Genomic DNA, 16,520 nt, shown 5'->3' on the forward strand with positions numbered 1-16,520 from the left:
CCCCTGGTAAAATGATGTGAATGTATCTCCTATTCAGACATGGAAATTACCTTTATACCCCGTGCGACCTGCCGACACCTTACTCGTCGAACCATGCTTGTACGTGTTTCACTGCGGCAGGCCTGTCGGCGGTGGCGGACGAGGACGAGTTCCACGAGAACCTCATCTTCCGCGGGCTGTTCCGCAAGCGGTCCGTGTCGCTGGAGGACGCGGGGCCGGCGTCGCTGGGACCCCTCGACAGCCCCGCCGCAGGGGAGTTCCACTCGGCGCCCGCCTCCCCGGAGCCGCCCTCGCCGCCCCCGACCGCCGCCCCCGCGACCGCCGCCCCCGCCGCCAGCAGCGTGGCCGGCCGGCCGCAGCTGCCCACGCCCACGCCCGCGCCCGCGCCCGCCCCCGCGCCGCGCACCCAGCGCTCCTCGCCGTCCGCCTCCTGCGACTCGCTGGCCGGCGAGCTGCGCACCGACCACAGCGACGGCATCTGGAACGAGTCCCAGGCCACGGTGAGCGCCTGCGTCTCCCCAGCGGTGAAAGACCGGGGGCGGAGGACTCTCTAAATCTTGCCCGACAACCACACTGCAGCTGTAACAGTCGCAGGACGTTAATTGGGGTTATAACACCCCGCTGCTTCCCGGGATTTGCGAAATTACAAGTTAACAATGACCGTGAATTATGAATTTTGACCTGTGTTGGGATAAGGCATCCGAATCCGAAGTAAATAATGATTATTCCGCGGGAAACAGGAGACGTTATAACTTGATCGTTATTGAATGAGTAATTTCATTCAATAACGATCGGTAAATGAAATAATGGAAATAATTTGGAAATAAATTTTGCCAGTGGAAATTTTCCCCAATGAAATAATTAAGTTGTAAAAGCAATTAAAAAATCGGTCGCCAGCTCAACTGATGAGCGACAGTACTGTTAAGTACGTGAATAATTGTGTCAAAAATAAAGTTTACCTGTTTGCAGCGCAGCAGGTGGAACGGTAACTTTTACGTAAGTGCCGTGTCAGGCTCAGTAGTCATATAAAACAATGTCATAACAATCTAACTACACTTAAACATTAATGGTTAACTTTCAATAAGTATTTTGATAGTTATTTTGTTCATAATTTGTCAGCTAAGTGCAATGCTGACAACACAGATAATTATCTATCGAGATTTTGAATAATGGACTGTCATTCTGTCTTTAGAATTACGTACTTTGCACAGCTTAATCTACTGATAATGAAATATATTGCCAATAATTGATTAACTATGTTTTGAATCCTAATAATTCATTAATTGGGCGATTGTCAGGTGGAATAAGCTTTATAGTTTCATGAAATATCTTTGAAGTAACTTCAGCTGAATATGCATTGAAATAAATCTTAATAATCAAATTTATTACTTCAGTCTATTATTAAGTTACTACGGTTGGCGTAAGCTTAACCAATCGTTCAAAACAGTCTGAAATTTACTCTTCATCGTCTATGCAAATAATTTCATAATTAACGTATTTTCTCTTGACAATGACGTGACACACTCGGTTCAATAAGGTAAGGATCGGAAGGAACCTACTTGGTATTATTGTCAGGTGGAATGTAACTGCAACACTTCGATTATAAAGTGCTTGTTATAAATTGTTCAACTTCAGAGAAAAGCACAGTCATTGGCAAGCCTTCTACAACTTTATCCTACGAAAATTACGTATATCTTACTTCCCTCGTTGTCGGTGGATCGACGGAAGTCCACGGCGGCGACACAATGTGGCAGCGGGCTTTTACTGTTGCGACTTGTGCCCACAGTGCGCTTCACACTTAAGCCCTCGTTTCTTCAGCACTATGCCCATTAATCCATAACAACTTGCCCGGCCATGCTTCCACTTATGCCGACCATTACTTTCCCGTCGTACTTAGATCCACACACTAGCCTTTAGATGCAACACAGCTAGGAGTAGCAGCACTCGACTGTACGTCTTACTCCGAGCAAAAGCGTCACTGCTACTACTGCCCGCTGGTGCGCTCCCGCGCCCAGCGGCACGACAAAACAATCTCTTTCACTTCATCGTAAACTAAATATGCCCCGACTTGCCAGTGTTAAATATTACATAATTTAAACACAGTATTTACAACACATATTTACACTAGACAATACATCGTATACAAACTGTTTCATGTGTTAAGTAAGCGAAAAAATTCATAGCAAGGACTGCGTTGTAGCGTCACAGGGTCAGTAATTGAAAAGGGTGTGACAAAGGGTTGTAACCTATCCGAAATGTTATTCAAACTACACAATGAGTAAGCAGTAAAGGAAATCAATTTTGTAAGTTAATTGAAGTTCAAGTGGAAGAAATAAAGACTTCAGCTTTTGCCACTGACCGTGTAAATCTGTCATAGGCAGCAAACGACTTGAAAGGACGGTTGAGCGGAGTGGATAATGTCGTGACACGCTGTTATAACATGCACGTCGAGGAAAGTGGCACAAGGGTGACGGAGTTTAATTGAATTATATCAGGCGATTTTACGGAGCGATAGGGGAGTGGCGAGTCTGGACTGATTAAATGCACTAAACACTATGTTTAGCACACTGCCCTGTATAAAATCAACGTTGCAACCGCCCTTAATTCCTGAATGAAATACACTTCGAAAATAATAACCAGAAAGATCATATCGCATACGAATCTCTTGAAAGGCCTAATAAGTTTACAAAACAAAACTTATTGTATAATGTTTATGTATGTCATCAACACCCAGTCAAAATGCATGTTAATCAGATTCAGTAGAAATTCTGTTCGCCAATAAATATTTTTTTCACAGTTTTAGCAACTGACCTTGAAACCTGCCACTCCTTCTTTAACTTCCCACAACGGTCCATACACCAATATCAGCATTTTTCTTGACATGCAATATACCCCAAACACGAAATGTGATTTATGTACTGCGTGATCTGTCTTTTGACTACAAATAAGGAGATGGTCAGGTTTCCGCAATGCGTAAGAACTGTGGAAATTTACTACATATAATACCATTTGAACATCCAATAAGTAGGGATGCTGTAAATTCCACTCCAAATGTAGTCAAAGTGTGATAAAATGCACCTTGTAGGTGCAACTAGCTCCAGTGATATGCCTTACTATCAATCGGCTATCAACGCCTAATATCCTCTGAGCGTAATTCCTACTGGCGAAAGTCAACAGTTGCAAATTTGTCGTCTCCATCGTCAGATGATCTTGGAGTGCTCCATTAGCATGAAACTGAAAATCACTGCTGATAATCAATTGCAAAAAAGAATTCTAAGGGAAGACGCGAGTGCAATGTGACCCTTAAGCAAAGTGCTGCGTATATTCAAAAGATACGTATTTCCATGGACCAAATTCTGAAATTCCAATATGGATACAATTACACGTATAATAATATCAAGAGAAGTGGAGTGAAGTAAAGTAATAAATTACCATAGACAAATTAAATATGAATCCCACATAACTGACAAAGAAGCCGTGAATACAGATTTGAAATGGACTGTCTTTAGTTATCTTTAGTATAGTACCTCAGAACGACGCCACAAAATTAGCAGCTCAAGAACATAAAACATTATTTAAAGCTGAAGGAGCTCCTGCAAATCGCTTGACATTACAAATGCCTAACATTGAAATAGGTAAGGATTATTATTTGTTATAAAGGGTGAAGAAAGACACACACAGAATCCGTAATTTTCACAAGAGTAGCAACTTGAAACAGCGACAACTTTCTCAGAACTTAAAAGTAATCTGAAACTAATTCATATGAAATCGATTGCAACGTACGCGGGTATGCGCATCTCACCACTTGCATCGACGTGTGCCGGTCAGAAGCTTCAGTATGGCACGTGAGATAAAAAGAGTTCCTGTTTGTGACCAGAGTACTATCAGAGATGCAGACATTCCGCTTTTAATCTACCCCTGCTTGTGTTAGCCAGGCAGGCAAGGTGCCGCATGTTATGAGCAGAACGGGCGAGATGCCTTGCTCCCATTCAAGCCAAGCTGTGTCCAACCGAAACAGGCTAAAGGAGTCTTGCCTGTATGGCTGCCCGCCCGCCCTCCCCCCCCCCCCCCCCCCCCTTTCCCCGCAGTGCTACGCTACGTAGCAGTTTATTCTGTACGCCTTCACTGTAGTGTTATGGGTAGCATTCAGAACTTGTTGAAAATACCCTAGTATCACACTACGAGGTTTAATTCAACATATATTTATTTTGGATCATTGTAGGCCAGAAAATGGTGGATTTTGTTTGACCTTTTTTCCTTTCCGGCGTATTTGGGGCTTAGTTATTTGTTTCTGTATGAACAGTTCTCTCTGCAACTTCACCCTCTTTCAACTAATGGAAACTGATTGTGAAATCTGCAAACATTTCGTAACATACACGAGGTTCCAGAATAAGTGTTTAGTAACTTTTTACACAATCTACGTTGCGAGACACCTACCGTTTAATTTGAAGCTGCTCATAAGCACAATACAATTTTCCCCTGCTGGAATGGCACTCGCAAGTGAGATATGTTCCCCAGTTGTTGACTCATCCTCAGTCTATATTAAATTTAGTTTGTTAATTTTGCTGCTCTCACCGTTATAATAAATGAGCTGCAGCGCGGGTACTTACGCAGACGTATGTCTGTCTACTCTAGTCACATTGGACTGACAGCGCAACCTGTTGTCAGATGCAGCAGGCTGAACGGGTCCCATGAAGCTTGTCAGGCTTGGGGAAATCCAAGCTGACCTGCCTTAGCCACTGTGCTCTCTGTGTCTCGGTTTCGGCAGCTTGAGCTGCTTTAATGGTGTGGTGTGCGTACTGTAAGACTTCGGTACACACACCATCAGATTATATGACTTGTCGCTCAAACGAAGGAGGCGAGTGTCAGCAATATGTCTCGTGGTCTTATCGTGGCGTGTTTATCTTCTGCCGTTAGGTCAGACGATAGAAATGCCACTTGCACGCTTAGAGTAGCAGATTGACGGTGACCAGCTTTGAACAGAACTTCATTAATTTTCACACACATTTATTAAAATAATAATAATCATAAACCTACTTAACTTGATTTTGGATGCTATTTACAATTGACAATCTGAAGTTCCTTTGTTCTTGGTACGTTAATCTTGTTCTCACATATCTCTGATACTTGACAAAGTGTCTATACATTTCTCTTCATGGCTATGTACAGGAGTATGATAATCTTATTAGGCGCAGACTGAAACTTGACTACAGACTAATGCAGACTGACTTATCAGAGGTCTGTACACTCGTTCTAATACCTCGAGCGTTCAGGTATCACTGCGCGAGTGTGATCCGCGAGAAGAAAAGGTTCTACGTTAGCAGCAATCTCATTGGCTGCGTTACGTATTAATACGCGGATCGGCGGAAGCAGAATTTGGTCCATCTTTATGGCAGCGCCATCTCGTAGAGCGGAGACGGACGAGCGCTGAGCCTGCGTTGTTGTGCTTAGCGGGGCGGGCTCTAGTGGGAAAGTTATGTACGCGCTGACTATGCGGAATTATGTACACAACAAATGGTTGCGGCAGAGATAGGGGCAGGTAAGCTGGAAGGAGAATTTGTACATCTCTGGGTACTGCCCGGCGGAAGACTGGATGAAAAATGCTGAATCCTCTGCGGTTTAGACAGCATGCTGGAATCAACTGAATGTACACGGGCTTTGCGTTCCTCTTGACTGCCACGGGAAGAAATCCCTACATTTCTGCATTTGACAAAGATTCTTTACGTGATCGGACAAGTTAACGCGCGTATCGACTCTCTGCTACCAGCAAGTGACTAACTCGGAGCGTTTTGCAGACCTGTCATATACGAAAATGTGCTCGTAATGAAATGGCCTACTTCTATCATGACGAAGGAATGAGGGCGGTAAAAATTATAGAGGGAGACCGATGCTGGACTGCAGTGATCTGGTTAGAGTTGAACGTAGGTTGCAGTGGTTAAGCAAAGATGAAGATCGTAGCACATGCTGGGCACAAGGTTGTTAAGATATTCTTGTGGTAGGGAGCTGGTTGGGGACTTTAAAAGTACTGGAATCACATAATAATGTGTCTTTAAACAATAATTTATTAAAAACAATTAAATTCACACAATAAAAGGTAGACCATGAAGAGGATCGCAATCACAAGTACTTAACACGGAATTAAACCAAGAACAGTCAGATAAATAGCGTAGGAGTAAATGACACGCGCCTCACACAACAGAATTTAAATTCTGAAGTGTCAAAGCGACAGACAACGAATGACAAATCAAACTGCTGCTAAACAGTTAATCGCCTAAGGGCTTTGTTCATAGGCAGGTAAAGGAAGCCAAATGACAAACTTTGGAATCTGTAAAAATGCCTTAAAGCCCAGTTAACTGTATGATTTTTCGAAAAGCCAGCCAAAAATTGTTACAAGCAGATATAATAAGTTAAATCCAAAATTATTCGTAACTACTGTACCGACGGTTTAAGGTCCAATTATAAAAGCGTATTATGATAAGATATGCAAACACAAGGAACAATTACAGATTAAAACCAAGAAACCTGAAACAATTGATTTACACTTGATAATTTCATCAAAGGGCATATGACTCAATAAACTTAGTAACTACGTTAAAGCAACACCGTATTTTAGAAACACAACTTTACTAGTATTCAAGTACTGTAAGTCAGAACATGAACCGGTTAACTGAATTAACGACATTTTACAATTATTGAAGGCATTTTAAGGTTTGCCTCAAATTCTCCAAAAATAGAAGGAATCCTTTAGTAACTTCTGTGAGATTCATAGCGCACTGACCAAGCAAACAACAGGCGGAGCTTCTATTAAAGGTTCCCTCTAAGAGGCTCTCTTAACAAAAACTTTTTTATTTTATTTTTAATTTTTTAAGTGAACATTTTCATATAATAATGTAGTATTTAGATCACGATTAATTCAAGTGACGTAGACTGTTGCAGTTGGGATAGCAAGAACAGTTACAGGTTAAGAACATGGATACCAAAAGTAAATAATGTAGCCAGAAGCAAATCTTGAGATTTAGAAAAAATTTTAATAGCACTACAAAAGAAAGTCGTACACTAGCGGCCGGCAGACACTTAAGCAAGCTTTACGATTGGTGGAGGTGCCCGAGAATTTGCGCCGATATTTGATGAAAACACAAGAAGTTCGTAATTAATCATACAAGAAATTCTTACAGTCTGGTGCCAAGCATTGTAGTACGCTAAGTTTATACTACAGGAGGATCGTAGGCGAAACCAAAGATTAACCTCAGGATCAGCAAACAACGGCAGTAGCCTCTTAGATCTGCCGACAAACTGAGCAAGGCCCAGGCAACATGATCGAATAAACAATCGACAGATATTGATAGACGGAGGCCTAGTTCACAAACGTAATAACGGCAACTAATACGGATGTAAAGTACTCATTGGCTAGCTGTTTTAAAAAGAAAACTGAGCACTATTAATGAACGTATTACCAAATACATATGTCGTGTGTCGCTGCACTAACTAAAGCACACAGTCAGGTCCATGCTAATATAGCTTTAAGTAATGAATTACATGTCCTGCAACATACAAATAAAATTAAACAGAATGAGATTCAAAGCTAATGTGCAAAGTAAGTTTGAAGAAGCGCTTAAAACACCAGCGAAACAAAGTGAATAAACATCATTTTCATAAAAAAAACAGGACACGGGAAAACAGGACCCGGGATAACACAAGAGACAAGCAAACTATAGGTAAACTTAACAACAGGCGCCTATAACACTGTTTAAACAAATAGCGGTAATTTCCAAGAATGATTGCCTATCGAAGTTGGAGGGCTCCAAACGATGTATATCGAACGGGCAATACTCAATCGATTACGGAAGTCTCGTGGTGCGCGTGACGAGTATGTTTCAAGTTGTCACTACAGCAAAGACAAGAAAAGCGTTAGAGAAGCACTTGTAAATTTAATGGAGATGACTTACCTTACTCGTCGTCGGTGTTATCGTCCTGTGACAGTCCGCGTGATGTATAAGCTGCAGGGGCAATTCCTTTTTTCCCGTACCCAGGTTAAACTCTGCCAATATCGCGCAGGAATATCGGCAGAGAGTCGCATGCGTCGACTTTTCCCTGCAAATGGAAGTTGTGAAAGTATAGGTATTGAAACAAATACAGTTCGTCCCTCTGTCCTGGACGCCCTTCTCTTTTTATGGTAGACTTGACAGATTTCCACAGCCGTTCTATATTCTGGGTGTGGACACTAGTGTCATACAAAGAGACGAACTCCACAGAGTGGTTCACGAATTCTTGGTCGAAGCCTCCAGCTTTCAGAGTCTGGTACGACTGAAAACCGTCTGTGATGACTTTTGTTCCAGGCAGTATGAAGTGTTTTATGAGACCCACTAACGTCACCTTGTCTCGGGACACTACCCTCACAACGAAACACTTGCGTGACTCCCTTTCTATCCCACCAAAAACCCAAATATGATCTACTTCACTTTTAGAAGGTCGTCCACTCTGATTCTTTCGTCTAGCAATATGAGATTCGTCTACTTCTACTACTTTATTCGGTCCAGCAGTTGGCACACTGTCATTTGTCACTATCACGTAGCACACTTCTCGGCAAAACCCGAAGTAGTCACACACGGTGTTTGCCGATAAGTCAGTTTCTAATGCTGTGGCTTGCAAAGTGTAATCTCGAATCCCACGACACGAGAATTACCCTCGTCTGTATCGATAATTTGGAGGACTCGAACCACGTATTTTTCCTGATGCTGGTTCGTTTTCCGCTAAGTCCTCAATGAAATTGCAACGGAATCTCTGTGGTCACACTCCTCTTACGGAGTTTCGTAAACTTCGCAGCACCACAGCCAACACAGTCCCCTCTTTCCTCGTCCGGCAGAAGTCCATATTTCCGGCAAAAAGTCAAACATTTGTCTATGCTGGATATGCATGGAATTAGAGTTTTCCATGTGAGGCAATCCGCAGAAGAAACTTGAGGAGCAGCACACACTACACTCACTATCAAGAGAAACCGTGTCGATTTCCCAATGGAATCACAAACAATTACGGCAGGAATGTAATGGACACGAACTGAAGGAACAACGCAAAACTGATACAAATGACGATCGCAAATAATTTACCATAACGCGCGCCACGAGACTCCCATAATCGATTGACTATCGCACGTTCGATATGCATCGTTTGGAGCCCTACAACTTTGATAGGCAATCATTCTTGGAAATTACCCAAATTGCAGACATCTTAAAACACCGGCAACAAGAGAAAAACGACAGGTAATCTACCAAAGTACATAATCAAGTACCCGTTTCGCACCAGAAGGCAGTCACACTGTTCAGTAAATAAGAATTTTACATATTTAACGCATGCTCCCACAAACCGTGAGAACGTGCTCAGTTATCAGGAACAAACGGGCGATTTGGTCCACGATATCGCGTGGGAAGGAGATGCATGAGGAACCAGGGCGGATGCATTTAAAGCCAGAAATGAAGCACCTCACCGTAGGCCACAATACGTGCAGGCAACAGTTCCACAAACAGGCTCGCTTCCTCCATAAGTAGTCCAAGTTCCCAGCTAGTGTGCTGCCTTCAGTAACTCTTCACAAGCGAGGCCGCCGCCTTTCAGCAACGTTCGGCCAGTACCGGGGGCTCACAAGTCCTCCATCAAAATGCCCCTTCAATTACCGCTGCGGCAAGTCAGCCACTTCACTTGTCACCAGCCGAGCGCGGGAATATATCTTGTCCGCTGCCGCTCACGCGCACCATTTCACGGTCCAGCATTCTCTCGTCGGCGAGCAACGGCCAGAGGGAAAGGAAACGAGAGAAGCTTCCATTCCAGCAAAGATACCACGCGTGCGTGGCACGAAGTTCTTATGGTAGGGCGTTCCAGTTCTCCCGTGGCACTGTTGACAAATGCTGGATGATCATTGGTGCACGTCGACATGCCGCAATACGTATCCCCAACGTATCCGACGTGTGCTGGATGAGACTTAAGTGAGTGAACGGGCAGACCAGTCCTTTCGCTGCAAGAGCCCCACCACTTGGGCAGTTCGGAGAGGTTGCGGGTTGTCATCTATAAACATTGGCGAAGGACGAGTAGGACTTGCGCACTGAGGATTCTGTACAAATTTAATCATGTACGTATATGTCGTTCATCTATCTTGAGAATCGAGGTTGTGAACCATTTTTATCAGTTTCCGATATAGTTACCAGTAAGATATCGGGCCCAGTAATTCCAATACCGTATCAAAATCTCTACAGTAGTTGCTCAGGCTAGCACGGACACGCGAGTAGAAGCGAGTATGGTGCATCAGTTTATACATGCAGATATAGAAAAGTTTAAAAATACTTTGCTTGGTTACTAAAACATAACTACAACTTACATTTTATGTTTACATGCACTAATCTTCGTCTATTATTGTTCTAACGGATGATGAATGCAATGTATGTTCTAATGGCAAAAGGATATTTTCTGATATAATTACAGTCTAACAATTTTCATATTCTTTTTACTTTACTCGTACTGTGAGACCTTGCTTCTTGCCAAATTTGATGATTCTACATCAACGAGAAGTACGTTATAGGTTTTGAACAGTGAGTTCGCGATTTTCAAAACACGTGATATAAATGGCCAGATCATTTGATTCCATTGAGATAAACTACATCCGAACAGGGCTCGGAAGGCCCCACGGTACCGATCGACTGCCGTTCCATCCTCAACCGTTAGTCCTTACTGAATGCGGACATGGAGGGGCATGTGGTCAGCACACCGCTCTCCCTGCCGTTGTCAGCTTTCGGAAACAGAACCGCTATTTCTCAATAAAGAAGCCCCTCGATTGGCCTCACAAGAGCTGAGTACTCCCCGCTTGCTGACAGTGCTCGTCAGATCCGGAAAGTCACCCATCGAAGCACTACCCTAGGCCGACAGCGCTTAACTTTGGTGAGCTGATTGGAACCGGTTTCACCAGTGTGGCAGGGCCGTTGGTGATTGCATTAACTTATAACCTTAAATTTTATACACCGCCAAGGAACCATGGACCTTAGTATTTGAATTTGATACGCCAACCTGTTCATGAGACAAAACGGTCTTAACAGACGGATAAAAATTGACCAAAAAAGTATTTATTCGTGTTATATAATTACAAATTAAGAATTTTCGGATTTTTTTTTTCCTTTACCTGTACTGTCAGACCTTGATTCTTGACGAATTTCATGATTCCAGATCAATGGAAGGTACCCTGTAGATTTTGACGAGTGGGTTTGCGAGCTTCAAAATATGTGACATAGATGGCCGAATCTTTTGACTGAATTGACATAGAACTTTAAATATTTCACATCAACAATGGATCATAGACTTTAGCAGGTGACACAGATTTGAATTTGATAGATCAACCTGTTACGGAGAAAACTGAGTCTTGACAGAGGAACAGGCTCATGGACAAAAATGATGAAAAAATCTTTCCATGTGATTTGATTACAAGTTACAATTTTCAGATTTTTTCCTTTTGCAAATTTCATGATTCTAGGTTAACAGGATGCACCATATAGATTTTAATGAGTGAGTTTTCGAATATCAAAATGTATGCCATAAATGGTCGTATGTTTTGATTAAATTGATTTGGAAGCTTAAAATTTTTCCACTGCCAAGGGACCTTAATATGTAACATAAATTAGAAATCAATACGTCCACCCGTTCCTGAGAAAAAGGGCTTCTAGTAATCGAACAGACAGGCAGGTAGACGGACGGACAACAAGGCGCTCCCATAAACTTTTACAGATTGAGGCGCGGAACACTAAAAATGTAGGCAGGGCTGAATGCATCCCTGAAAAGACGCACATGGCGAAGGAGTACGTAAGTCGTAATTACTTGACCACTGTGTGTACCGTGTTCAAAGATTTTTAATCACTGCGGCCTTGAAATGTTATGCGTCCCCAGATTAATAGCTGAACCACGATTACATTCGACAATGGCGGATGTAGTCTCATATGATGAGAGATAGGAAAACATAATGCACCCACCGCAGTTATCGAACTTCAGAATTTTGTGGTTCAGGTGTAATGTTGCATGGACGTAGCGACCTCGAAATCGTTAAACACGGAATTGTGACACTGCACTCCTTCGCCACGTGCATCTTTTGAGAGGTGCATTCGGTCCTGATTTCATTTTTATGGACGACTAGGCTTGACCACTTGGAACACCGCTGATGGATGAATTCTTGGAACGAGAGGACATTCGGAAAATTGATTGGCCTGCCGTTTCCCCGACTTAAATCCCATCGACCACGTGTGGAATGTGTTGGGAACACGTGTTGCAGAGCGTACACGTGCATGAACGATTCTCACGCAGTTGTCAACCGAACTGGTGGAGAAACTGAACGCTCTACCATAAGGATTCCTCACTAAACTTTTGACCAACACGGGAGTACTTTACACAACTGTCGTTGCCGTCCGTGTTGATCATAATCCGTATTAACAACCATGTCCTGCCATTTGTAATGTCCGAGAGACAAACATGAATCCTGGCGACTTCAGTGTAACTATTGTTAAGTGTGATTTCTGTTCGACTCGTCGTGTATTTATTTCAGTTACCTTCTGTTCTATACTGTCCTGTTATTGCTGTGTATGGTCCAAGTTTCTTCGAGGTACGTTACTTGGTGGTGACTCACTACGCAACAGTTATTTTCATTCTTAAGTTTTTCCCACCAGTCTATTGATACTGTTTGTCATATTAAAATTATTATTTATTATCTATCTTTGACGTAAAAGAAATACTGTGTCTGTGTAAAAATCCTTCTCAGATGTATAAGAGAAAGTCTGAACGTCCTGATCTGATCATGTGAAGTAAATACACTACTGGCCATCAAAATTGCTACACCACATTACACCACGTGTTACAGACGCGAAATTTAACCGACAGGAAGAAGATGCTGTGATATGCAAATGATAAGCTTTTCAGAGCATTCACAAAAGGTTGGCACCGATGGCGACACCTACAACGTGCTGACATGACGAAAGTTTCCAACCGATTTCTCATACACAAACACCAGTTGACCGGCGTTGCCTGGTGAAACGTTGTTGTGATGCCTCGTGTAAGGAGGAGAAATGCGTACCATCACGTTTCCGACTTTGATAAAGGTCGGATTGTAGCCTATCGCGACTGCGGTTTATCGTATCGCCACATTGCTACTCGCGTTGGTCGAGATCCAATGACTGTTAGCAGAATATGGAATCGGTGGGTTCAGAAGGATAATACGGAACGCCTTGCTGGATCCCAGGACGGCTTCGTATCACTAGCAGTAGAGAGACAGCCAACTTATCCGCAGCCACGTCTCGATCCCTGAGCCAACAAATGAGGACGTTTGCAAGACAACAACCATCTGCACTAACAGTTCGACGACGTTTGCAGCAGCATGGACTATCAGCTCGGAGACCATGGCTGCCGTTACCCTCGACGGTGCATCACAGACAGGAGCGCCTGCGATGGTGTACTCAACGACGAACCTGGGTGCACGAATGGCATAACGTCATTTTTTCGGATGAATCAAGGTTCTGTTTACAGCATCATGATAGTCGCATCCGTGTTTGGCGACATCGAGGTGAATGCACATTGGAAGCGTGTATTCGTCATCGCCATACGGGCGTATCACCCGGCGTGATGGTATGGGGTGCCATTGGTTACACGTCTCGGTCACCTCTTGTTCACATTGTTGCCACTTTGCACAGTGGACGTTACATTTCAGATGTGGTACGACCCGTGGCTCTACCCATCATTCGATCCCCGCGAAATCATACATTTCAGCAGGATAATGCACGACCGCATGTAGCAGGTCCTGTACGGGTCTTTCTGGATACATAAAATGTTCGACTGCTGCTCTGGCCAGTACATTCTCCAGATCTCTCACCAACTGGAAACATCTGGTCAATGGTGGCCGAGCAACTGGCTCGTCACAATAAGCCAGTCACTACTGTTGATGAACTGTGGTATCGTGTTGAAGCTGCATGGGCAGCTGTACCTGTACACGCCATCCAAGCTCTGTTTGACTCAATGCCCAGGCGTATCAAGGCCGTTATTACGGCCAGAGGTGGTTGTTCTGGGTACTGATTTCTCAGGATCTATGCACCCAAGCTGCGTGAAAATGTAATCACATGTCAGTTCTAGCATAATATATTTGTCCAATGAATATCCGTTTCTCATCTGCATTTCTTCTTGGTGTAGCAGTTTTAATGGGCAGTAGTGTAAATAACTTTCGTAACCAAGGCTCGAAAAGAAATTAATATAATGCAGTTCTGATTCCGATACCTACTATACTTCGACGGTATACAAGTCCGATCGTTCAGTTCACAAGCCCCAAGGAAAAGAACGCGTACCTGAGTAGAAAGAACGTCCAATAGGATCAGTGCCAACCATAATTATTGGATGGCGTCCCTCCCCTCTATCCACGTACCGGGCTGTTTACCCTTATTATAGTTTTATGTTGCTTCTGAGACAAAATCGTTAACAAGATAACAATTAGCCTCTAGTTGATCATAAGTGACTGTTCCTCCTTAGATAACTTAACTATGTTTACGTCTCTACTAACTGATCTGTAGGTGTTCGCTAGCTCGCTGTGGCGTTTTTGTATTCAAACTTGGCGCCGGTAACATTTAAGGAGGCGTCATCTGCATTTACACACACAGATTACTCAGTCAAGCTAACACAGATACACCCTCAGTTCTATCGGTATTCGATGTATTGAAATAACTCATTTATACTGCATAGCGAGCAGTGTCAATGGAAAAGAGCAGCCGGCCGAAGTGGTCGTGCGGTTAAAGGCGCTGCAGTCTGGAACCGCAAGACCGCTACGGCCGGAGGTTCGAATCCTGCCTCGGGCATGGATGTTTGTGATGTCCTTAGGTTAGTTAGGTTTAACTAGTTCTAAGTTCTAGGGGACTAATGACCTCAGCAGTTGAGTCCCATAGTGCTCAGAGCCATTTGAACCATTTTTTGAAAAGAGCAGATTATAGGACGCAGGTTAGAAAATATGAATTAGCACTCCGCTGCTGAGCACATTTGGAATCCAAGAGCTCTTTGACTTGGGCGTAAAGCGCTACATCTACCTACATACCCCACAAGCCCCCACACGACGCATGGCGGAGGGTACGTCGTGCCACTGGTAGTCATGCCCTTTCCTGTTCTTTCCATCTGAGAATGGAGCTAGGGAAAATCGACTGTGTAGATGCACGTGTTTTGCAGGAGGCCTCATTTCTCTTACCTTGTCTTCGCGGTCCTTACGCGAGATGTATGTTGGTGGCAGTAGGACCGTTCTGGAGTTTGTCTAAAATGCCGACTATATAAACTTTCTCAGTATTGTTTCGCGAAAGAACGTCTACTTCCCTGCAGGGATTCATATTTAAACTGAGAAGGATTTCCGTAATACTCATGTGTTGATCGAACCTACGATCTGAGAGCACGCCACTGAGTTGCTTCCATTTATTCCTTTAACCTGACCAGTTGGGGATCGTAAACACTCCTCCAGAGATCAAGTAATACATCACACAAGTGTTCCTTACGCGGTCTCCTACGAGCTACACTCCCACAAAATACAGCGTATATAAAAAAGAATCATCCAAATTTTAAAAAATCGTAATTACTATGTTATTTTGTGTGCGTGATCAACGTACTGTTGGACAGAGCAAACTCTCGAGTTTTACATGGTTTCCATTGTAGCAGCAGTGTGCGTCCATTTCAGTTGTAATACAAATGGAGTCAGTTCTACAGAAAGCGTTTTGTGTTCTACGTTTCGCGCAGTGCGGGTCAGTAATAACTGATTAGGTGACTTTCGTACTAGGTATGACGTAGATCCTCCTACAGCATAGAGCATTAAACGATAGCATGAACAATTCCGAGAAACAGGTTATTTGTGTAAAGGCAATTCGCCGTGGGCGTCCTCAAGTGTCCGACACAGACGTCGAACGCATGGATCGGTGGCACTGGACCAAATGATTCAGCCTTACATTACTGGCCTCCTAGATCACCCGACCTGACTGTATGTGATTATTTTTTGTGTGGGTTTATAAAATACTCTGTTTACCAACAACAATGAACGAACTGAGACATCGCATAACAGCAGCTGTGGAAGCTGTAACTCAAGACATGCTCGCAGCAGTGTGGGAACAATTTGAATACCGTGTTGACATATGCCGTGCATCTCAAGGGGGGCATACTGAACACCTATGAAAAAGAATGAAAAAAAAAAACATTTTTGAGTTTCCTGTTCATCAAAACACTAAATTCATTGTATATGTTTATTAGTTCCAGAAATATAAATGTGCCAAATCCAATGATTCTTTCTGATATATCTCGTACTTCAAATAAAACGCAGTCAAGCATTCACATTCCCTACTACCAACCTGACGTGCTGATTCCATTATAATTGAATCAACTGTGGGTTCTTGGTGAAACATTATAAATTAACTAAAAAGACACTGTTTTTGGCATTGTTTCACAATTTTATTATTGATATTATTGCACAACCTAGGTTTCGGGTTATAAGCCCATTT

At 43.2% G+C, this 16,520-nt stretch overlaps 1 protein-coding gene across 1 annotated transcript in view; it reads left to right on the plus strand.

Moving 5' to 3' along the window:
• Positions 1-16,520, plus strand: part of LOC126456455 (uncharacterized) — a 478,332-nt gene that overhangs the window by 124,372 nt on the left and 337,440 nt on the right. The window contains exons 10-11 of the mRNA XM_050092205.1: positions 121-272; positions 411-500. Coding sequence (XP_049948162.1) covers positions 121-272; positions 411-500 — 242 coding nt within the window. The remainder of the gene's footprint in view (positions 1-120; positions 273-410; positions 501-16,520) is intronic.

This window comes from Schistocerca serialis, chromosome 2 (genome assembly GCF_023864345.2).
Source record: "Schistocerca serialis cubense isolate TAMUIC-IGC-003099 chromosome 2, iqSchSeri2.2, whole genome shotgun sequence".
NCBI lineage: Eukaryota > Metazoa > Arthropoda > Insecta > Orthoptera > Acrididae > Schistocerca > Schistocerca serialis.